This window comes from Artemia franciscana, chromosome 9, assembly GCF_032884065.1.
Source record: "Artemia franciscana chromosome 9, ASM3288406v1, whole genome shotgun sequence".
Classification (NCBI taxonomy): Eukaryota; Metazoa; Arthropoda; class Branchiopoda; order Anostraca; family Artemiidae; genus Artemia; species Artemia franciscana.
In genome coordinates this window covers 30,323,370-30,348,951 of record NC_088871.1, presented here as the reverse complement: position 1 = coordinate 30,348,951, position 25,582 = coordinate 30,323,370, and the positions used below count along the sequence as shown (strand labels likewise).

At 35.6% G+C, this 25,582-nt stretch overlaps 1 protein-coding gene across 4 annotated transcripts in view; it reads right to left on the bottom strand.

Annotated features, from left to right (window-relative positions):
- The window catches only part of LOC136031263 (uncharacterized), a 437,122-nt gene that overhangs the window by 369,245 nt on the left and 42,295 nt on the right, over positions 1-25,582 (bottom strand). For 3 of the 4 annotated variants that reach the window (XM_065710690.1, XM_065710691.1, XM_065710689.1), the window contains exons 4-6: positions 11,102-11,198; positions 8,094-8,247; positions 1,826-3,241 (exon numbers count right to left, since the gene is read on the bottom strand). In XM_065710690.1, coding sequence (XP_065566762.1) covers positions 2,818-3,241; positions 8,094-8,247; positions 11,102-11,198 — 675 coding nt within the window. In that variant the 3' untranslated portion in view covers positions 1,826-2,817. Of the gene's footprint in view, positions 1-1,825; positions 3,242-8,093; positions 8,248-11,101; positions 11,199-25,582 lie in introns of those variants that run through there. The other variant, XR_010618474.1, reaches the window with a different exon arrangement.

The following is a 25,582-nucleotide window of genomic DNA, read 5'->3' as shown; positions in this document are numbered from 1 at the left end:
TTTTAAAACAATGAAAACTGTACACTTCATAATAACCATTACTGTATGTAAACAATAATCAAAGTCTGTACCTTGCAGCCCCTCTCCCAGGGACTGTGGGGGATGAAGTCGTCCCCAAAGACATATTTGTTAGGTTTTCGATTAAGCTGAATAGAATGGCTATCACAAAATTTTGATCCGGTGACTATGGGAAAACATTAGTGTGGGAGGGGGCCTAGGTGCCATCCAATTCTTTTGGTCACTTAAAAAGGACACTAGAACTTTTAAATCCAAATTCCGTTAGAATGAGCCCTCTCGCGACATTCTAAGACCACCGGATCGATACTATCACCCCTGGAAAGAAAAAACAACAAATAAACACGCATCCGTTATCTGCCTTCTGGCAAAAAAATACAAAATCCCACAATTTTGTAGATAGGAGCTTGAAACTTCTACAGTAGGGTTCCTTGATACGCTAAATCTGATGGTGTGATTTCGTTAAGACTCTATGACTTTTAGGGGGTGTTTCCCCCCTATTTTCGAAAATCAGGCAAACTATTGGTATCAAAATTCCGTTTTTTAGAGTTTTGGTTACTATTCAGCCGGGTCGCTATTCAGCCTTACTACAGTTCGTTACCACGAACTGTTTGATATTTAATTCAAATACATGTACATTGTAGTTTATCTCTCTCACACTAAGCTGATATTACCAAGTAAACACTGAAATAGAGCAATAAGCCAGTTCTATTCGACCAAGAACTTGAGCGTGGTGGCTATAAGAGATAAGTACCATTTTCCGTAGTTAAAGCTCGATTGGGTATCTCAACATTCTGCTCGATATAATGTTGGCCTTCATCAACCTAAAACCGCAATTTTGCACCAAAAATTACATAAAATCCCACCGATAAAATCATCTCTTGGAAAAAACAAATAAACACGCCCATCTGATCACCATTCTCATAAAAAATAGAAACTTCGTATTTATGTAGATAAGAGATTGACCTTGGGCCTTGTTCTCTGATATGATGAATCTGATGGTGCAACTTTTGTCAAGTCTCCTCCATTTTCGGGTTTGCTTCCCATTTTTTCGAAGTTATGCAAATGCTTAGGCTAATTTCATCGTTAGAACTAACGATGTGAAATATGCAAGTCGCTTGCCATTCTTACAGACTCATATTTTGACGCCCATTTAAGATTTGCCCAGAACTTCAGGTTTAGTTTATTCTTCTATATTGAAAGTATCCATTTCAGAAACTTTCTTATAGATTGAAAGAAATTAAAAACAGAATCTCAGGCCAGTAAAGCTTAGAAACGAAAAACTAAGCAAAGTTAGGAGCTGAAAAAAGCGATATTGTCTATGCAGACGCAATATTCGCATGTATACTTCCTCTAATAAATTTGCTGGTCTTAAGATACTTTTTTAAAGCCTTTTTTCTTTTTTTCACATATTTAACAGGGTTAATTAGCTCTTCTTTAGATCTTCCTCCCTATTTTGGTACGATGTTGGGATTTCCTTTAATATCCAAGTGATTTAACATTTCGGTTTGTTACAAGTGATTTAGAGTATTGGTTTTGATTATTCCTCATAGTATTGGTTTTGTTGCTGATTGAAACCAAAGTAGGATTTATCCAAAGGGTGACAATAAAACAAATGATCCGAATTAAAGCACTAGGTAGAATGGCAGAAGTAACAACAGATCTTCATTGCGGAAACAACCTGGATTTGGAATAGAAATAAACGAAAAATTCAAACTATAAAACACAGATTGTGAAAACTCGGAGCATTGAAACTTCACTCCCAAGGCTACGCAGTTTTTCCTCTGTTGAATGGAAAAAATACTTCATATTAAAATAAAAATTTATTTCAAGCTATCTATTACTCACTATGAAACGCAGTTTCGGTATAAACCTTTGTATAGCATGATCCACAGAACCCACGATTCCTTAACGGTTGGTCAATAGTCTTTACAAGCTATATTACAATCATCCATGTTTTTGATAAATATCGCCAGGCAGGTGTCATGAACAAACCTTCTCAAATCACCGGAAAATGGTGAATTCTTTTGTATTGTTACTTATAACTTCAGCATTGGTCTATAATCTCCTCTCATATGTAGTTCCATTGCAGTACAGCCGTTACAGTTAAATATGCTAAATATCGACAATAAAGTCGGCTTTGATATTTCATATTTTTTTCCAAGATCGTTTCTCCTCAAATAAAATAAAACTTAAGAAAATATACTCTCGGTTTATTTATAATTCTCAATTTCTATGAAAGTTGCTGCTAATGATAATTCCAACCATGTGTGCAATTATCACTACTCGAGGGAAGACAAATAGGCACTAGAACCAGGGGGAGAGGTAATAACAAGGATAAAAACTTGTACAATCAAAATAAGCATTTTGACTCGTGTACGATCTCACCGAGTTTTGATAGAAGCAGTCCAAAATTAATCTATAGCAGTATAACCTCCTCCTCCTTTTTTGCCTCTCTGCAATGCACGATACAAACTTCACATCGATGCGAGGGTATATGGCAAGCCCCCTCTTCCTAAAATACAGGAACCCTAATCTTCGCATGAAATTTGGGATAAAATAATTTAAAATATATAAGAGATTGTGCCTTTTGGCCTAAACTCGCGTTCTTTCTTTTCACTTGGCTTACTTAGAATGTCTTCTACTTACATTAGATATGTGACTATGTGGAATCAAATATTGTTTCACCAACGCTTTATGGTATATAAAGTGTAGATATATGCGGTTATGAGGTTATGATATTAAGATATATGCACAACCTCAAATAGAGGTTATGATATATGCTTTTTTTCCAAAAAGAATCTAAGCATAGGAAGACGAGCGACGAGACTTGCCAATTTTAAGACTAGGATCCATCGCAGCAGCTTGTATTCTCTCACGCAATCTCTTAAAATGATATGTGTCCGAAAAAAAGTAATACTTCGGAACATCACTTATATCATATCCAAGTCTACGAATATGCGCTATCCTTTCCCGTATGTTCTCAATTGAAAAAGTTAGAATTTTAGGGCCGCTTAAAATCTGGTTCGATGTAAATCCTTGTTCATACAAGAAATCAATGAGTTCATCTGTTTTCTCAAAAGAAGTATACTGATTCAGCTGCGGAATTTTTTCCAACATTATATCAATTGTGGTTTCATCTGTGCTTAGTTTCTCTTTAAAATATTCTCTTAGGTCCGGATACAAACTTCGAGCTTGGTAAGCAGCTGAACTTGTAGCGATAAATCTACAAAAAAAAATTAAACCATTAATCTAATAGAATAACCAAAATTATCAACACTTTTATAGGCGGTTATTGGTGAAAACTCTTATACTGTCCTCTGTTTATAACACCAAACAACCTGGTTTATTAGCTTTCAAGGGGGCAGGGGCTCCAAAAAGCTTCGTCTCTACTTCCGTTGTTTTTTTACAAGGGCCAGACAAACCTTAAAAACTGTTTTGCTCAAATCCGTGAGGTCCGGCTCTAATCCAAAGATGAAATAAATTTTGTCCCTCGATTAGGTCATTATTTAACACTTAATCTACATTTGTAATCAACAACTCATCTTAGCACCAAGTCACCTAGGGCCTTATAAACTACACATATCCCTCTTCAGCTCCACTCTATTCGGTGCTTTCCTTTCAGCTTCCTCCCATAAAGTTCCCACTCCCTTTGAATATTTTCTTGAAAGCTCTTCCAAATCCATTAGAGAAAATCCACTTTTTTGTTTGACAGCACCCCCAGCTGAATGCCAAACAGTGAAATTTTTTACAGCTCAATGTTCCTTCTCTATAAATCGTAGCCTAACTGTCTTAGCTTTTTTTTTCATTACTGACTTAGTCAGTCGGTTTGAACCACATTTCTTTTCAGTCTCTTCCTTAATACACAATCAAACAAAGTCCTAAAACAATTCTCTCACAATTTCTCAGTAAAATGTTCAACTTTTCGAAACGTTCGTACTTCAGCATTATTCTTGATGAGCCAACACTTTAACTGTTTCTAATTTTTTAGCCTTCGATGTCGAAGGCTTCCGAACCGTAATGAATTATCTGTGTCCTACTTACATCAATCAGACTACGACCATCAAATGAGTGTTTTCCCTAACAGGTTATAAAGACACCCAGCCGCACACTCTTTAAAAGCATAAATCTTTGAATAAAATCTCTTAATCTTCATCGTAAAACCTTAGATACAATTAAACTGAAAGTGAATCTGAAAATCCATAAATTTGCTTAATGTAATAAGGTAGTATTTGTGGGAAATGAGTGTTTGGTTCAGAGTCAGACATAAACTCCATTATTGCGGTTTATGGTGACAATAGCACTATTGCATTAAACTCCACTGATGCCTTATTGACGCTTAACGACACTAAATGATAAAAAGCTAAATTCACGTATAGATCCTCTAATATGCCTTGTAGGAATACTCATTGATTTAGAACCAATATCAAACAATGCTTCTTTCTGGAGCGACACTCCCACCAGAAACAAAAGGGAAGAAAAGAATATTCTCAAAACAGATACTTGAAATCACAAGCTACAGCTAATAAACCAAAACAACCTTAAAATCAATTAGATCAGCAAACCACTATGATCAAAGAGGTGAAGAAAATAAAATCTCAAATCATTAGATTAAATTTTTAGCATAAAAGGATTAAGCTTGGGTTATATCTTATTCTACTAAGCTGAACATCAAGAATCAAGTTCAGTTTCAAATAATATTAATTTTCTTAAGACACCTTACATTATGCGTGCAAGATTGTTTACAGAACAAGCAACAAAATGTCAGAAACGGTAGCAAATATTTGACAAAAAAAAGTAAAACGTCTAGACCACTTTTTTTAATATTTTAGAGGATTCTTGTGACCAAACTGTATCCAAACGGACAAAAGCATTTCTTAAAATAAAGATTGGATCTACCTTTTCTTTTACAAACACAAAAATAAACACCCAGACCCCCCCCCCCTGTATACTGACCAACTTCAGAGCATTGCAATATTTCCATTACAGCACCTTTCTTTTTTCTGCGCGTTCAGATTCTGTGTGAAGAGAAAATCTCAACAATATAAATATTTTTATTCAACAACTGAAAGGAACTGAAACCTGTGAATCAAATGGCACAATCTGTGAATGGACAGAGTCAAGTCTCGGTTACTGAATAATTCTAAAATTAGCTGCAACTATTGAGGTTATGGACCGGACTTGCGATTGGAATGTAATACCATATACAAAAATGACAGAAGGCCCAGTCACTTTAACGAGAAGAATAAATTTTTCCTTTTAAGGCAGCTTTGCTTATTTCTAAACAAAAAACCTACATAATAAATAACAGTTCGTAAAAAAAAAGTATTTCAATTGTCCTGTTTCTTACTAATAAAGATTATACCCATAGTAAAGATGACGAGGAAAATAAAACTAATAAGAATTGATCTTAGACTATTGGTGGGCTGAACAAAAACAAGTTATTGTTATTCAGTCAGCTGCACAGTAAGAACCCAAAAAAGAAAAACATTTGTGGTTGAAACTACTTCCTAAGTATAATTTGAAGGAATTCAACACTTACATAATAGGGAATACCTCTCCATCTTTTTACGTTATCACCAATACAAAAAAAAAACACTTTATTTTTCAATTCGAAAAGATCAGAACGGATTATTGAAAAGGATTTGACGGCTTCCTTGTGGATCAACACTTCAATACAGTCAACGGTTAGACCTTGGGCAAATTGTAACAAAAATGATTTTAATAGCTTTCGACAGAAAAAAAATTAGCTTATTAGCGTATCCAACGTTGGCATCACTACCCCGAGGCGAAATGGGTCAAATTTATCCTTTAAGTACGGAGGAGGGGGGAAAACACTAAAAAGTTTATTACGTGATAAACATAGAAAGAGATGTCTTTTATGGATTATTGAGGTAGTAGAAAACGAAAATGAAGGTAAAGAAGGTTTTTTTGCGAATTCCTCCTTAGAGTTGGATGTGAGATGGGTTTTCCAATAATCAACAAAATATCCTATTTTAGTTAGCAAGGAGTCCTTTCTAGGGTTTTCTTGATCGCAGATTAGGAAAAGGGAATAAATTGACGGAACTATTGCGTAGAAAACAACTTAATCGAATACCCTGCTCAAGAGAAAAAAATCCAATGCTTCAAGATATATAAGGTATGGTTCATTTAATAATGTAGCAAAAACTAGCTAATATAAAGATTAGGCAGTAAACTGTACAACTTTGATTTCAATTATTTTCACCTTGTCAACAATAAAAAGAGAAAAGCTTCCAAAAATTATCGGCATTAAAGACAGTGCCATCGTCTTCAGATTCAGGGCATTCTGGCAGGACATCCCACTGCATGATTTGCAAGCTATAGAGCAATCCAGACCCAACTACTTACATAAGTATCTTTCCGAGTCACAGCTATTCGGCTTAAAGGAGCACTTCAAAACTTTTAGAAACTGTAATGGAGCCGAACACAAATCAGTCATCGTCAGAACCAATACTATTTCTTTGTACCTACATCCCCCTCGAAGAGGGTTGAGATTGCTATTTTCACTCAATTTTGGATCTGATGATAGACAAACAGCAAGTGGGACTTCCCAGTGCACGTGCGGGTGGCAAATCTTGAAGATAGTATGGAATTGCAGAGCTCTATTCCCAAGCTACTTTTAATCTTGTGTATATCTCACACAACAATTATTACCACCGTGTTTTGCTTCTGGCGAACAATATATCTTGTTGGAATCGCTATTGACATGAAACAATAAAAGAATGAATAAGTCATTTTCATCACCAACTAGCACAATAGGAAGAGTACTAGACTTCTCAACAGTAGTTTTAACAATCTTCACATCCACGTCGCCTTATCCGTGAACAATGTCGATCACCCTTTCACATAAGCTTTCACCGAGCATGCGGATGAACCTCACCTTATTATTAATTCGTCCTTGGGTAATAAGCACCTCTTTTCAGTAAAATTTCCCAAGTCTGCTTTACGTCTGGTCTTTTGTTTCAGGCCCTCCATTATATCTGTTAAAAACTGCTATTGGCTATGGTTACGGCGTTTCGATAAAAGCCAAGAACTGGTTGAATGTCCTTTGAAAGCTGCTTCCACCGTTCTACTGAAGTATGGGAAGAAGAGCTCCACTATTCAAAACGGGAAGGTAGAGTCCTAGTTGCTCTTTCGCAGTTGAAGGACTAATTACTGAATTCAATTGATACTGATAGAACATCAGGCTACTAGCACATGTTAAATTTATCTGTTAGTATTTTAACGTTCCTTTGTTCCTTTTTTCACGACGCCGATAGAAATAAACGTTATTTCTTGTAACAAATTTTCATGATTTTTTTTGCCGCCGCCCCCTCGCACTTTGAGGGCGGACTTAACAAATATGGCAACAACATCCCTTACCAGTTACCAACCCCAGTACTAACGATTTTATTTTTAATTATTACAATTTCCGTATTTTGCTTTTGCCACTCGATAGCATAGGTGTCAGTTTTTGAAAGTTCTATGTCCTATCTTTCCCTTTTTCATTATTTACGACCAAGAAAACCCTAGAAAGGACACGTTATTTGCCAAAATGGGATATGTAATTGTCTATTGAAATAATCACCCAAACTTCAACACTAAAGAGGAGTTTCCAAAAATATACCTGTTATAATGGTAATGGACCATTTTTACATTCACTTCCTTAATATACGACCCCAATAACCCCATGGTAGACATTTTTTCTATACAATATCGCATAATGAACTTTTAGCCTTTTGTCCCCTCCTCTACCCTTTAAGGGTGAATTTGACCCATTTCACCTAGAAGCAGTGTTGCCTATTTTGAATATATTAATAAGCGTGTTTTTCTCTATTAAATGGCATAAAAAGCAAAACAAAATGTCAATTGTTATTTGTTCATGACTTACCCCTTTTCTGTCGTATCTTTATTGAACTACTGTTCAAATGAAACGATACATAGAGGTGCTGTCATATCCAATTCTTCAAACTCTCATAAATGAGAAATCCAACACCCACATTGAGATTTTCTGATCAGGATTTGTTATTACTATATTAGTGATTCCAAATTAGAAGGAAAAAAACGTTATAAATTACCTTCTTAAATTCTTGACAGAGCATCTTAGTTGCCATGGTTTTATTTTTTGAACTCCAGACTTTTTCAGAATATTTATTCTTTCTGTTAAATTTAATTCAGTATGCCCAAGTACCCAGGGATCTGCACATATATCACTCGGATTTAAACCAAAATCTGAAAAAAAAATTATTGAAAATATTTAAGAATAGCCAATTAGAGAAGACAATTAAGAGAGAGGCAGAGGAACACAAACACATAGAGAAGGAGAGAAGGGGGGAAAGAAACAGGGGGAAAGAGAAAGAGATGTAGGGAAGGAGCCTTTTTCACCACATTACACCGACGTCATCATCAAGATTATCCATGTCTAAATATAAAATATGGATTAAAAAAGATAAAAAAAAAAACACTTACAAGAGTGAGGTTGAAACTTAGACCTACACAAATAAATATGATTCTATAGTTATACAATATGTTTCTACTTTATTGAATATTTCAGCTGAGAAAATGTTCTTTCCCTCTCTTTTACTGAATAAACTAACTGTGTTTTCATAACTTTCTTACGTTGGAAATGGATGGAAATGGATATACGCCATAATAAACTAAATACATTTTAGGCGAACTAGATTTTTTTCATTTACTATTGTGAACAGTAAAGCTACATTGAAAATACAATTTCTATGAAAAAAAAAACAGTAGGCCACCATCGCTCAGTGATTAGAGCTGCCTTTCTAGTTAGCAGTATGGAGTTGCTTCTACTCTCATTGACAGAAAATTTCCATAGCAGATTTATATTCCTAAAAAGTCCTGATGAAAAATACATCTTTCATTGTCAATGCTATCTAACATTAACGCATGAAACTATAGTTAGTCCAATACCAAAATCATCAAATCACCGTTCCTTACAAAAACAAGAGCCAAGAGCTCATATGGTACTAGTAACGAGGTGGGAACCTAATATTAGACTCAGCACTAGAGTTATCAATTTCATCATCCTAGCACGTTAAGAAGCACCAAACTCGCTAAAGCACTAGAAATCCCTCCGGTTCACTTATGTCAATCACGTATCTATAACTTGTACTTATTCTCGAACTCTCACAAAGTACTAGAAATCCCCTAAACTTCCATAAAAGATAGCAAATCCGGTCTGGTTGTGTCAATCACGTATCAAGAACTTGTGCTTATTCTTCCCATCAAGTTTCATCCCGATCTCTCAACTCTAAAAGTTTTGCAAGATTCCCGGTTTCCCCCTTCAACTCCCCCCAATGTCACCGGATCCAGTCGGGATTTAACACAAGAGCTCTGAGACATGATGTCCTTGTAAATATGAAATTTCACTAAGATCCGATCACCCGTTCGTAAGTTAAAAATACCTAATTTTTCTAATTTTTCCACATTACCCCCCTCCAAACCCCCCAAAGAGAGCAGCTCCGATCCGGTTATGTCAGTAGCATATCTTGGACGAGTGCTTATTCTTCCCACCAAGTATCATCCCGATCTCTACACTCTAAGCGTTTTCCAAGATTTTCAGTTTCCCCCTCCAACTCCCCCCCCCCAATGTCACCGGATCCGGTCGAGATTCAAAACAAGAGCTCTGAGACATGAGGTCCTTCTAAATATGAAATTTCATTAAGATCCAATCACCCGTTCGTAAGTAAAAAATACCTCATTTTTCAAATTTTTCCAAATTCCCCCCCCCCCATTCCAACTCCCCCAAAGAGAATGGCTCCTCCTCCCAATGTCACCGGATCCAGTCGGGATTTAAAAAAAGAGCTCTGAGACACGAGGTCCTTCTCAATATTAAATTTCATTAAGATCTGATCACCCGTTCGTAAGTTAAAAATACTTCACTTTTTCTATTTTTCCCAAATTACCTGATTTTTCTAATTTTTCCGAATTAACCACCCCCCGCCCCAACTCCTTCAAAGATAGCAAATCCGGTCTGGTTATATCAATCACGTATCTAGGACTTGTGCTTATTGTGCTATTGTGCTTATCGATCTCTCCACTCTGTGTTTTCTAAGATTTCTGGTTTCATCCTCCAACTACCCCCAATGTCACCGGATCCGGCCAGGATTTAAAAGCTCTGTGGAGGTCCTTCTAAAATCAAATTTCATTAAGATCCAATCACCTGTTCGTAAGTTAAAAATGCCTCATTTTTTATAATTTTTCCGAATTACCGAATTATATCCCCCCTCCCCCAATGAGAGCAGATTCGGTCCGGTTTGCATATTTATAACTTGTTCTTATTTTTACCACCAACTTTCATCCCGATCTCTCCACTCTAAGCGTTTGCCAAGATTTCCAGTCCCCCAATGAAAACGGATCCGGTCGGTATTTAAAATAAGAGATCCCTCTAATGTTCTAAATATTAAATTTAATTAAGATCCAATCACCCGTTCGTGAGCTAAAAATACCTCAAATTTCTCTAATTTTCCCGAATTACTCCCCCCCTACTCCCCCAATGTGAGCGGATCCGTTCCGGTTATGTCAATCACGTATCTAGGACTTGTGCTTATTTTTCCCACCAAGTTTCATCCCGATATCTCCACTCAAAGCGATTTCCAAGATTTCAGGTTTCCCCCCTCCAACTCCCCCCAATGTCGTCGGATCCGGTCGGGACTAAAAAAAGGGCTTTGAGACACGATATCCTTCTAAATATCAAATTTCAATAAGATCCGATCACCCGTTTGTAAGTTAAAAATACCACATTTTTCTAGTTTTTCCGAATTAACCGTCCCCCCACTCCCCATCCCAGATGGTCAAATCGGGAAAACTATTTCAAATTTAATCTGGTCTGATCCCTGATACGCCTGCCAAATTTCATTGTCCCAGCTTATCTGGAAGTGCCCAAACTAGCAAAACCAGGACCGACAGACCGACAGAAATTGCGATTGCTATATGTCACTTCGTAAATACCAAGTGCCATAAAAAAAGAGAAAAAAAATGTGAAAAAGAGAAAAATGATGAAGTATAAATAACTATTGCTATAGAGTTATAGTTAGAGAAGCTAGGTTTAGACTGAAGTTACCTTTTAGTAAGAGTACTTTTCCTTTCAGAACACCAAACCCAAAGCTAATAAGGAACGGCTTACTGTCCATCTGATCCATTACATCTTGTTTTGTAACCTAGAAATGGAGGTATTAAGATTGAAGCTCGATTAATTTGCGTTAACCAACATATTGTTGCCAAATAAAGCATTTTGATAATTTTGCTCCGTGGATTCAGGATTTAACGCAGTGTATATAAATGTTATAAACGCACAGACGACTGACAATATTGTAGTACCCACGAGGTAGGAAAAACAGCGTTATCTCCTGAGAGGGGGTCACAGGAGACCAAATGGAAATGGCAACGACCAACTACAGGCAAAAGTCGAATCTAAATTGCTCACAATCACAGAAAAAACTAACCTCAAAACCATGTTCCCTCGCACCTTAGTTTTCTCTCTTTCTGTATCCAGTTTCAAGAAGATTTGAGAGATTTGTTATAGCTGCAGGTGTTATTTGGTTTTAGCCAAGCCATGAAAAGAACAATAGAAATATCTAGTTAAAACAACTTTAACTGATAATGTGAGCGTTTATATAAGTCGCTTAAACCACCGCAAGGCTAAGGAAAAAAAACTTCTGGATGATAATGTATAAATTCTTGGTAAAATGCTAATATCCCTATGCTCTTCAAGTGTAGCAGTTTCCCATCGTCCCCTGCATTAACCGTGCTTATCTGCAGCAGCGCCATTGGAGTTGTCAGTATCAGTCAACTTATAAACCCTAACGCGAAAGGGTAGCCGCGTTATTGATTTTTGGATTTTGGGACACAAACTCGAAATTAATGACGTTCTGAAGTTTTGCATTATTGTCAATTACCATATTGCCGAATGAGGCAAAAATCACTCAGATGCCGAAAATTTGATTCGTCAAAATACGTTGTTTTGTTGTATGATTGGAGAAGAAGAAGATCAGACAGTCCGTGGTAGCGAACTGTAAGTAAGGAGCGAGCGACGCGGCTCAATAGTAACCGAAACTCTGAAAAACGGAATTTTAATATCAATAAATACATCAAAAGAATAAACTTATTATGCTCATTCCAAATATATAAGATTCATTAAGTTCGGTGTTACCCATAAAAGGCTAGAAGACTGAAAAAAAATTGCCTAATTTTAGAAAAAGGGGAGAACACCCCCTAAAAGACAATGAATCATAATGATATTCAAACCATCCGAATCAGCTTATCAGAGAACCATACTATACAAGTTTTAATCTCCTCTGTTAAAAATGTGGAATTTTGTATTTTTCGTCAGTAGTGACGCTATAATACGTTTGACGACGACCATAGGGGTATACTATAGGAATTGCCGATACCTCAAGACGCTGGTATTGCTTATATTATTTACCTAGTTACGTAATTATTTACCAATGCAATTGTTTTCTTCAAGAAACACCTGTCTGTTAAGTAATACTATGGGAGATGCTTGTTATGTAATTGTTTACTTATGCAACTGTTTTTCTTCTTTGACAGTTAAGCAATTGTTCAAAAACCTACGAGGGCAAGTTAGGAAAAACAATCAGGGCCCGCTAGTTAAGTGGGGAACCCCCGGCTGTAAAAATTGATCTTAGTCCAATGTTTACTTATGAAGTTGATGTAATCGAGCGTTACTTGTTTTGGTTACAAAGGAACCTTTATAATCCAGTGAAAACAGGTTTTTAAGGTCAATTACACTTGTTTTGATAGAACTTACGGTACAGTTACCACAGTATTGAAAAAGAGTTCAATGCGTCAACATTGTGGTTATTGTTCTTAGCATATTGTTAGCAAAAGATGTTTTTACCCAAATGAGACTTGAAGGCGCTAGCAGCAGTGAAATAAAACCTAGGGTACCTAATGAAGCAGTAGGAATTACAAGAGATAGTCGGCTAACCCTTGAATGCGACGAGATGTTAGCAAGACATGCGATATTATTGAGCAAATTCAAGTTGGAAGAACAGCTGTGTTTTGCGGTACAAGTGAATATAATGCATATACAAAGACTGCAAGATAGATTAAATGCACTGGTTAAATATATTAAAGACAATGATCTGAATCAATAGATAAAAAGGAATAAGTTTGTTACTATTCCATTTTTGAAAAAAAAAAATTTGTTGGATATTTTACTAGCGATAAGAAGGTAGATAGAACCTTTATTCTTTAACTGTGTTATTATATAATCCACAGTGAGAGTGTCAGAATTAAAATGGATGGATTTTTGAACCAACAAAATTATGCGGAATCTAGTGACTTTGTAAAAGTGTTTGGTTCCAAATGATCATTTTCAAGCATTGTCAGTTCAAAGGAAAATATTCTCTAAAGAATTATTGATGATATAATTAAAAAGAATTCTCCATATTTGGACTATTGCATGAGACTTTTATGACGCGAGCCAGATGCATTTACTCAATTTATTGACATAATAATTGAAACAAACCAAAATGCTATTGTGGATTTGCATTTGAACACTATCTAGACCCGATTTAAGTAAGTCCGAAAATCCTGACCAAACCGGTTGGTGATGTCACTCGATTATTCTTCCTCTAGAAGTAAGACATACATTCATTTTATCGATCGCAAGTAAGTTGTTTTGGAAGTAAGACAGTCAGCAGTGAAGAATGTTATACATATGTCCACTATGTTTGTATAAATTTAGAAACTGATCATCCTGTGAGAATCGTACAATTGTTCATGACTATGACGAAAGTGCAGATTATGCAATCCACGCAAACTGCAGAGAGGATACGCTTACAAATTAAAGATTGTAATTTCTGTCTTGAAGATGCTTGTGACTCTCACATTAGAGGTTTCCTATGTTCAAATTGTCACTATAACAGATTTAATCAATGGGAAGATACTTACCCTGGTATGATTGGAAAAAAAACCTAACGAGGTTTCAGTTTATTTTTAAGAGACTGGTATCGTCGTGGTTTTAAGTTGTTTTGGGAAGAAGAACCTGGTCTCCGCTTCAATTTCTGGAATAATAAGTCTGGTTTTTACCATATCGCTGTGAAAATACTGGCTACTATGATTATAAACATACTGATGTTTATTTTGAATGTTAAAAAAGTGATTTTTCATATGAGAATATCGTGTGTAACCCTGTTTCAAATAAGCAAATTGAAAAACGTAAATTTTATACTATGAATCAGAATAGTATTATTGACTTTACAAGAGATATAATAAAGGTGATGGTGATGTTACATTGTGTTGTAGAAAATATGACCCAGAGTTTGCATGCGAAGATGAGTACAAGCTGAATCCTGACGAGCTGCCACAAATTATTGTTGTCAATAGTTTTTGACAATAGTTGTCATATTTTGCTTATTACCGAATAAATTCACGAATATTTTTAAATCACTTTACTTTTAGGGGACTGAATCCTACATTAGACAGGTAGGAAAAGGAATTTTCAACTAGAAAGTCGTTCGGTCGAGAATTATCTACATAAATACTGAGAAATTAGCTGTTTCTATAGCCATGAAATCAAAAAATAAAATACAGTAGTGCATGAAAACCACAGATTTTGGTCGATAAATCTTGTACTCGCATCCGGTTTCAAATAATAGGTTTTCCACTTTGCTCAAGAAAGTTCTAGACGTGAGACGTTTAGAATGCATACGGGAGGCCAGGAGGATTAAAAAATCCAATATTCATCATTGTTTGAAAGATGCATACCCAATAACCCGTCTTTACTGTTGACGGACTACTATTAACAATGATAGTGGTATTGTTAACCCTTTGAATGTATTCGAAGAAATCCAAGGGCATGCAATAGAAATCCGTAAGTGTATTTGGATATGTGCGGATCCAAGTTGAATACATTGATTATGTGATTTGTGTTCATGTTGTCAAGCCTAACAGAACCCTGCCATCGGGGTGATTTCCTAATAGGTTCCAAATTGATTTAGCGAGATGAATGCTATACCCTTCACCAACAGCTAAGCAAAGGTACACTCTAAACGTACAGTATCCATTCGGACAATGCTCACATCTTGAGCACCAGAAAAATCCAATACACTGATGCCATGAGTTTTTGAAAACATTGCATCAGTTATACATTTTTAAATAGTTGCGAATACATACACAATAGGTATTACATTGTCAACTCATATAGACTCCAGGAGGATTTTTCAAAGAATAAATTATAGAATGGAAATTCTATTTACTGTACATAAGATAGATGAAAATCAGAACATTTTAAATTTGTGCAGAGAGTTTGTGCATGATCCAATTGCATGATCCAACACTTTTTACAAAATGCAGAGAAAGTTTTGAAGGATTTTCGCCATGAAGAATTGATGAGTGTACGTGAACCTATAGCAATATGTCGTTGATTCATGATTGTATGCGCAGATAACTTCGAAGACCACACTGCCTTTCCATGACGAAAGTAAAACAGTTCAAAATAGGGATGAAACCTTTTAATTGACAGTGAACAGGTATAAAATTATTTAACTGGATATTTCGAACACATATACAGTGTTCAAAATCAGCAGTAAAAATTTACTGCTTATGATGAACACTGTATATGTGTTCGAAATATCCGATTAAATAATTTTATATCAGTTCACTGTCAATTAAAAGGTTCCATCCCTATTTTGAACTGTTTTACTTTCATGATTGTAAGCAGAACGAGCAGTTTGATATTGTTTCCACTAGCTCTAATTCTTCAATTGCAAAAGCAACAGAACTCATGGTCTGTTGTTTTCATACATGAAGTATTGCCCAGGTGAGAGAGACGGTTGCATCAGATGCAACGGCAAGTAGTTTTCACAAGATAAAATCGGACAGAGCAAGTTCTGACTTTATATCAATCTTTAGATTGGGAGGCATCCATTGGGGTATATTAAATACTTCACGACTAATTTTCCCAATCAAGTGTAAAGCACTAGTTGTCACCTCTCTAAGTATATTGGTAGTGTCAGTGTCTTTTTTATATTCATATCCAATGGCCAAACCTCGCAATTTCTTATAAGATTCTGAAGTCATCAGCCTGAACTGTATTTAACTTGCATAGTTTGATATACTGTTCCTTGTGCTCACCAACCTTCTATTTATGTGGACACTTATTTGTCTAAACAAATTGTATAGCAACCATTTTCTTAGGATAGCCTCTCTGCAGCACTTGGTTTTTCATTGTTAGATTTTTTGACAACCACATGCAAATCTATAAACGTGGAAGTCAATGGAATAGACTTGGATATGTACGTTCTCAGAGAGCGGTTGTTACTGATAAAATTGTTCATAGTAACCATGTTTTACACACAAATCCAAATTTTCTGCATTGAAAAGATTCAATGATGAGGTGAATAAGGGATGGGACTCTTTATGTGGTAAATATGTTATTTCTGGGAAAAGAAATCCTTTTTCGATCAAACAATTTATACTCTTGGTTTCTTTTTCTTATTTGACAAGAGTGATGTCTTTCACTTCTGACCTGAGGAGGGACTGACGAGTGATGAGGTGTTTTAGAAATAAAATATTTTGGTTTAAAAATAGCATAATCAATGTTAAAAGCGCTGGAACCATCAGCGGGATGGAAGTATTATTTTTGTAGACTATCCAACCAGCTTCTCATCGAAAAATTGTATATTTCTTTATGCATCATTTGTTGAGAGATCGAGAATCGGTAATACTAATGTCTCCCTACTACGTGTTCTTGAACGAAAAACCACTCACGAATGCTTTCACCATTAAATTTTACAAACAATTCAAGCTGTCGACTCCAGAGTCCAACAAGAAATTGAGAGGTTTAACTAGTGAATATGAATACAAAATTCATACAAATACACTACCCATATATTTAACGAGGCAAAAACTGGTGATTTCATTTGGATGGCAAAAAATTCTCCAAGCATAAAGACTGTTTTCGTGGTTCACGAGGTTCAACAGGAAAGTTCTGAAAAAAAGCTTTTTCCATAAAACAAGTTTTTCAAAAGAAAGGTAATGATCCCCATTAAACCAAAATGAGCGAAAAATAGAATCAAATAATCTAGCTAAGTGAAGGCAACTCAATTTAATAGTAACTGAAAACGCAAAATATTGAATACTTGACAGAAAACTTAGAACTAATGAGCATGGTAGACCGTAAGTATTTTTATACTATGATAAAATTTTTGCCTTTATATGTGTTTTTATTTTTTCTATATGTTATAGTAAACAAAAACATTCTGGCGATACACATTCTATTCCTAACAGCTATTTTTTGCAGATAAATCTTTGTGCGTGAGCAAAAAAAACGTATACAGCACAATTTAAATGTAATAAACATTCTGAAATAAAGAATAAATTTTTAGTTTTCCAAGTTTCATCATATCCCCTCCCATTAAATTCGAGATTAATAAGCCGTGCATGGCCGAAAAAAATATGACTTCAAATTACTGCATATCTAGGGGGTCTCACACAATACTTAATTATTACTTCTCGCATGAAATCCCGCATAAAATCGTCAATAAAAATGCAATCAATTTAACTAACATCTCTTAATTTAACCAGAAATAATATGCTTTTTCCTTAGAAAAAGCGATCCTTTTCATAATTACTTTTCTGATTGAACTCGGCCAACAATTTAGCCGACAAAGCAGATGTTATAAAGCAAGCCTTTTCACCCAATTATTTAATCCTATGCGCGACTTTAACCACTTACGGAAACTAAACCTATACTTGAAGGGATGGTATAATTAAGGGTTAACGCAAACAGAGGGACTGAAGGTAATAATTTAATGATCTGTCGGAATACGGTAGAGGCCTTTTGAAATAATAAACAGACTAAGAGCACATATGACGCGAGAGAACAATGTTATTTTGCCACCAATAAATCGTTTTTATGGGAAGGGCTTAAGTTTTTACTTAATATTTTAATACCGAGAATTATATCAGTTCTAATTTGAGCATAATCTCGTCCTATTTTTTAAAGAGAGGAGGGGATCATCCCTTAATATGTATAGAACCTTACCTGCAAATAAGATCTGGCTATATCTTGTTTTAATCTTGGCGCACAAGACATCTCGAAAGTTAGACTGATGATTATCTACGTTTGGACCCGGGTTTTGTAGCCCACGGAGATAAAAGCGAATTATCCGTTCCATTACCCACTATGAAATTAAAATTCTCTTGCATAACGCTGTTGAAAATCATTAAATGTCAAGACCACAAAATGGGACCCCTTTTTGCTTGGAAATCGATACACAATAGACGCCTTTGTCTACTTTAGCAGCAATTAAACTAAAATTCAAAACAAAGGGCTTGTGTATCATCAAAAAACCATATAAACATAGGACTACGATCAAATTTTTGCAGCAGGGATTCCCCAATCGACTAGCGGGCTCTCGGGATTTTTCTTACCAGGCTGTAATATATTCTCTAAGGCCAACCTGACTTTCATACATAATGATGATAGAAGGTAATAAGCTTACCTAAGCTATGGATGTCAGGTGATTGTTTTTTCTTCTAACGATAATTTCGACAGGACCTGTGCCTGTCATCATCAGGTTAATTCAAATTTCTTGCCAGAAAGTAAAATCACTAAATAAATAAAACTAAAAACACTGAACAACACTAATGATGAGCCGAACCTGGAGTTATTGTTGTGCCATGGCCCGAATTTTGGTAGAGGCGTTGATGGCTGCTGTCCTAGTGGATCTTAAAGAGGTTGGGCCTTTAGGAAAGGGGTGGAGTTTTTTGTGAGTTTTCAATTTATGGGTGATTGGTTCCCAAATTTCGCTAATATGAAACTCACCATTGTCTTTATTGATGGCTGGTTTATTTTTAGCAATTTCCAAAGCTTCTCTGATTTTCTACTTTAAGAGTTGTGGGACAATAGCAATAAGTTGGGCTTGATCAAACTTAATGGAGTGGGAAGGGTTTTCAAAGATATGATGGGCCAATGCAGAGAAATTATCTTCCTCCTTTAGCTTTGTCTTTTTAAGGCAGGCATCAATGGAATCAGCATGTTCTTTTAATCGGTGATGTAGAGGTCTCATGGTACGACCTATATAGGTATCACCACAACTGCAAGGAATCTCATATACCCCTGGTGGATCTATTTCTCTGCATTGGCCCATCATATCTTTGAAAACTCTTCCCACTCCATTAAGTTTGATCAAGCCCAACTTATTGCTATTGTCCCACAACTCTTAAAGTAGAAAATCAGAGAAGCTTTGGAAATTGCTAAAAATAAACCAGCCATCAATAAAGACAATGGTGAGTTTCATATTAGCGAAATTTGGGAACCAATCACCCATAAATTGAAAACCCACAAAAAACTCCACCCCTTTCTTAAAGGCCCAACCTCTTTAAGATCCACTAGGACAGCAGCCATCAACGCCTCTACCAAAATTCGGGCCATGGCACAACAATAACTCCAGGTTCGGCTCATCATTAGTGTTGTTCAGTGTTTTTAGTTTTATTTATTTAGTGATGTTACTTTCTGGCAAGAAATTTGAATTAACCTGATGATGACAGGCACAGGTCCTGTCGAAATTATCGTTAGAAGAAAAAACAATCACCTGACATCCATAGCTTAGGTAAGCTTATTACCTTCTATTATCATTATTTACCAGGCTGTCTTAGGTTTTAAACAATTAACATAGCAATCAAAGAAGAAAAACAGCTTTATAAGTAAGCAATAAACAGAACAGCGATTCTATATAGTATTAGGTAACAAACAGGTTTATATAATCAATTGTAACGTCTTGAGGAATTGGTAACTTCAATGTATACTCCCTATGGCCATCGTCGGACTATTACAGCGTCACTACTTTCGTCAGAAGAAAGATCACAGATGCGTGTTTATTTATTTGTTTTTTCAAAGGTGATCGTACCGAACAAATGGTCCAAGAGCCTCGGGAGAGGGCTCGTTTGAACGAAAATTAAAAGTGCTAGTGCACTTTTTAAGTGAAAGAAAGGATTAGAAGGCAACTAAACCCCTTTCTACGCCCTTTTCCCTAAAAATCGTCCGATCAAAATTTTGAGATAGCCATTTTCATTAGCATACTTGAAAAAAAAAACCAAAACTATGCCCTTGGAGACAACATGACCCCCCCCCCCCAGCCCCCGGGATAGTATCTAAGTTATAAAATTTGACCATTGTTTACGCATAGTATTTGTTATAGGGAAGTAGACAGAAAATTTTCGAGGGGATTTCGTGCTTAGGGTGGGTTTCCATGGGTTAACCTTCCGCCTAGAGGAAAACTTCCAGGGGTTAAGTTTCCAAACGAAATTTTACAGCACGGGGATTTGACAGAATTTTTACACGAAATTCTTCTTATTAGTCTTATTTCCTCTTTGCCAATTCAATTTTGCATGTGGAGATTTTCCAGGGGAATAGTCCTGGGAAAATTTTCATCGTGTTTGCATTTCCGGGAAATAACTTCCACGGAAGGGGGTTCCGGAGTGATCGGATAATTAGAATTATACGGATAATTCTAATCAATAGAAAATTGACTAATCTACTCTAACTAATCTAATCATAACGTTCTAATCGGACAATTAAAACTTAAAAGTCTTTTTCAAATGAAAGTAGGCTAAGGAGAATTTTTCAGGTTGAATCTTCTCCAAGAAATTTTACGAAGGGGAAGGGGATTTTCAGCGAGGATGGAAGTGTCCGGAAAGAATTTTAAAGGGGTGGGGTTATTTTAAGTGGGAAGAACTTCTTCAGAGGAGTTTCCTGTAGGACAGGGCTTTTTTCGTGGAGGGTGAGCCAGATTTACGGTATTACTTGAAAAGCAATCATAAAATGAAAAAACAAATTCTTCAATTGAAAGTAGGGAGCAACACTAAAAGTAAAAAAAGGAATTATTCCGTATATATAGGGGTTGTCCCCCTCCTCATTTCCACTGATCTTTACGTTAAAGTTTGACTGTTTGTACTAATTTTTGACGAAGGAATCCTATAACAAAAGGGCCTTTTACTTAGTAAAGGAAGCTTTTTTTAAAACGGCTAAAAAATTTAGCGGAAAGAGCAAGGTGTTGAGGAGAGGGGCAGTAGTATGGCCTAAAATACGGCCAGACTTTACACCCTTATTCGACCTCCAAAGATTGCCTATATTTAGGTCATTGACCTACTTACATAACCATTTCAACTAAAAAGCTGTTTTAAGAAATATTGTGAAGGCTAAAATACAAAGAAGTTGCAAAATAGCTTCAGATAAGAATTTCAAATGGTAGAAATTCATCATTTGGATTGGTTTTAGCCGATTTTTTGTGCTTTTGGTCTTCATGATTTTTATGGTACTTGGTATTAACCAAGTGACTTATAGCAATTGCAAATTCTGTCGGTCTGTCTGTCCCGATTTTGCTACTTTAGGTACTTCCAGGTAAGCTAGTACGATGAAATTTGGCAGGCGTATCAGGGACCGGACCAGATTAAATTAGAAATAGTCATTTTTACGATTTAACCATCTGGGGGGGGGGCGCCCAGTTGGATATTATTCATGCCAATCCTTCGTACCAATTCAAATAAAACGAGGATGTTGCAAAAATAGTAATAGAGAAGAAAAAAATAAATGCAAAGAAAAACAAATAAATAAAATATATTCATATGGTTCAGAATCTGAGATCTGGCACGGAATCTATAAACTAAAACCGAACTTAACTAGTCGATAAATACAAAACATTGTTTAAGCATCCAAAGAAGATATTTTGGTACACATAAAAAGGTCTTGAGTTGCAAAATAAGTGGTCTTGAACAAATGCTATTAAAAGTCAGCATAATATGGCTTTACTAGTAACTTGAAAAGAAGTCAGAAAATGGGGAACTTTTAGCGATTTTGGTATTAAAAATAAGGATTTCTAGGGATTTTCCGCCAGTCTTTTAGATATTTGAAAAAATTTGAAGTGGCAACACTGGTAATATAGCGTAAGAATCAATTTTTTTAACATTCCTGTTCAAATAGTAAAAACAATAACAGGACACGATTCCGGATTGTGTCCTACTATAATTCTCCTCTTATTTCGTACTTAAATACTTTCGTACTTCGTACTATTCCCCAATTCTGAAAACTCATCGTCTTTGTTCTTATCTCAATGATTGGATACTAGGGCCTGGTAATTCCAATTTGACATTAATATAATATACCAAAAAATTCCAAGTTCAAAATCAGTGTTTTACTACGATTGTTTTATTACGATTGGTCTTTCATTTAAATTATTTGCCATGTTTTATTAATTTTTAACGATGTTTCAGTTGTTCTGGTTTTTTTTTTCATGTTCAGCTAAAGAAAGGACGGGAATATATCGTAAATAACAAAGGACGATTATATTGAAATTAGGCATCATGGCGCTAATTGCCGATTCCGTATGATTGAAAAAAAAGTAAAACGACTGATAAGGAGTGAGAAGAGGAGGAACCGAATATTCATAAATAAATGATTTTATGTAGTTGATATGACCTGAACATAGAAATTATGTTCCTATTTTGAACTAGTTTTACGGTTGGTTGCTAGGGTTTCATGGTTATATGCAAACGGGATTCTCGTGAAAGTATGCAAAAGAGATGTGTCCTCTGTAGTATGGTAATGTAAGTAGGTCAATGACCCAAATATAGGCAATCTCTAGAGGTCTAATAAGGGTGGAAAGTCCGGCCGTATGTATGCCATACTACTAGGGGCGACCCCTTCAAAATCGGAATAATTTCTGTTCCTTTTGAGTTTTAATGTTGCTCCTTACTTTCAGTTGAAAAAGCTTATTTTTTTCCTTTAATAAAGAAAATAAACAGAATTCCTCTTTCGAACACCCCGCTATCTCAAAGAATTCAAGATATGTCAGAGAATGTTGAGCAGACAATTATCAGCAGAAATAAAGATACTAATTTTTTATTATTTATGCTGACGAAAATAAAGGTGTCACTAAAATTTTCTAATTTGTTACATGTTGACAGAATGCAACGAATATGAGGATATAAAAAATATTCATAGTTACTTCGAAGATAATGGCATTGATTGGTGTTTACTGTAACATTTACTCTGATCTTCGTGATCATACCACTAGCTTATTTCCTAATATGAAATGGATTCACTGCTACATCCATGAACAAAATCTATAATTTAAAAACTTTCTTGGTGATTTAAAGTTGTGCCTGATGAAGCTATAAAAGTGATCATATTCATATAATCAAAATCTTCAAGCTCAAGATGTGTTAAAGATCTGTGTCCGAAGATAGAAAGTGTTGATTTTACGTCGTGGTTTCATGCAGAAGTAAGGTGGTTATTTCGCTGTAAAGTCCTTACCGGGCTGTTTGGACTTAGGCCTAAAGTTCAATTCTTTTTTTAAACCATCCTTCTCAATCACTGTCTGCATGACAAAAAAGGCCCAAGGCTCTTGCGAACTTATCAGTATATTCAAATGCTTTCACATGACTGCCCGAGTATTTCTGTAGCTTGATCTATTTGGATAAAACTCTTAAGAAAAATGGTCAATAAATCCAAGAACTAGTGATCTGTCAGAGCAATAAATGACTAGACTGAACATTGTTGCAACAATTCAAGAATCAAAATTTACATTACGTGGTGACTGGCCCACAAAAATATTCACTATACTTCACAAAAACTAAAAAAAAATGTAAAAGCAAAAAAAACAATTCCTATTATTGTAACAACTTTCAATAAAGGCTGTCTCACATTTTTCTGAAAGCATATGCCAGAGCCTACATCAAACAATAGAACTTTGGAGAGAAGTATTCTCGAGATTTTACTTTGAAGGGCATCCTTGCATGTAATTAAATAAAAAAAACTAGTTTTTTTAACTGAAAGTAAGGAGCGACATTAAAACTTAAAACAAACAGAAATTACTCCGTATATAAAATGGGTTGTCCCCTCCGCAGTCCCACGCTCTTTACGCTAAAGTTTGACTCTTTGCCACAATTCTACTTTTTAAAACAACTAAAAACTTTAGCGTAAAGAGCGTGGGACTGCGGAGGGGACAACCCATTTCATATACGGAGTAATTTCTGTTCGTTTTAAGTTTTAAGGTCGCTCCTTACTTTCAGTTAAAAAAACTAGTTTTTTTTATTTAATTTCTGAACGTTTTTGAATTAATGCATGTTTGATTTTGGCTCTCCGCACATAAATTATTGAAATGAAATTAGTATATTAATTTTTTTTTGGCTAAATGGCTTTCTCTTAGTTTTGATCAGACGATTTTGAGAAATAAGGGGTGGGGAAGGAGGCCTAGCTGCCCTCCAATTTTTCGGTTACTTAAAAAGGCTACTAGAACTTTTAATATTCAACGAACGTTTTTATTAGTAAAAAATATACGTAACTTAAGAATTAACTTACGTAACAAACTTTTATATTCTTATATTTTTATTATGTGTACGAGGGGGTTTGTACCCTCGTTAATACCTCGCTCTTTACACTAAATCGTAAGTTTTGTTCCAATTCTTTAAGAATGACCCCTGAATCAAATAGGCCGTAGAATAAATAGTTGAAATCACTAAAAATATTTTAGCATAAAGAGCAAGGTATTTATCTCCTCCTAAATACCTCGCTCTTTATGCTAAAGTATTTTTAGAACCCTTCATATGCGTAATAATCTCTGTTTGTTTTAAATTTCAATGCTATTCCTTACTTTCATTTGAAAAAACGTTTTCATGTTTATTTTTATAGTAATGCTAGAAAATCCTGCGCCCTTTTCATTGAATTTTTTCCCCCATGGCATATTTCTCCAAGGAAAGATCCTCCCACATAGCCCCCTCCCTCAACCCTACCCCCAAAACCAAAAAAATCCCCCTGAAAACGTCTGTACACTTCCCAATAACCATTATTATATGTAAACACTGGTTGAAGTTTGTAACTTGCAACTCCTCCCCCAGGGACTGTGGGGGAGTAAGTCATCCCCAAAAACATAGTTATTTAGATTTTCGACTATGCCAAACAAAATGGCTATCTCAAAATTTTGATCCGTTGACTTTGGGGAAAAAATGAGCGTGGGAGGGGGCCTAGATGCCCTCCAATTTTTTTGGTCACTTAAAAAGGGCACTAGAACTTTTCATTTCCGTTAGAATGAGCCCTCTTGCGACATTCTAGGACCACTTGGTCGATACGATGACCCCTGGGAAAAAAAAAAAAAAAAAAAAAAAAAACGCACCCGTGATTTGTCTTCTGGCAAAAAATGCAAAATTCCACATTTTTGTAGATAGGAGCTTGAAACTTCTACAGTAGGGTTCTCTGATACGCTGAATCTGATGGTGTCATTTTCGTTAAGATCCTACGACTTTTAGGGGGTCTTTCCCCCTATTTTCCTAAATAAGGCAAATTTTCTCAGGCTCGTAACTTTTGATGGCTAAGACTAAACTTGATAAAACTTATATATTTAAAATCAGCATTAAAATGCGATTCTTTTGATGTAGCTATTTATATCAAAATTCAATTTTTTAGAGTTTTGGTTACTATTGAGCCGGATCGCTCCTTACTACAGTTCGTTACCACGAACTGTTTGACTTGTCTTCTAATACCGCGGATGGATTGTCTTCACCTAATTATTGTTAC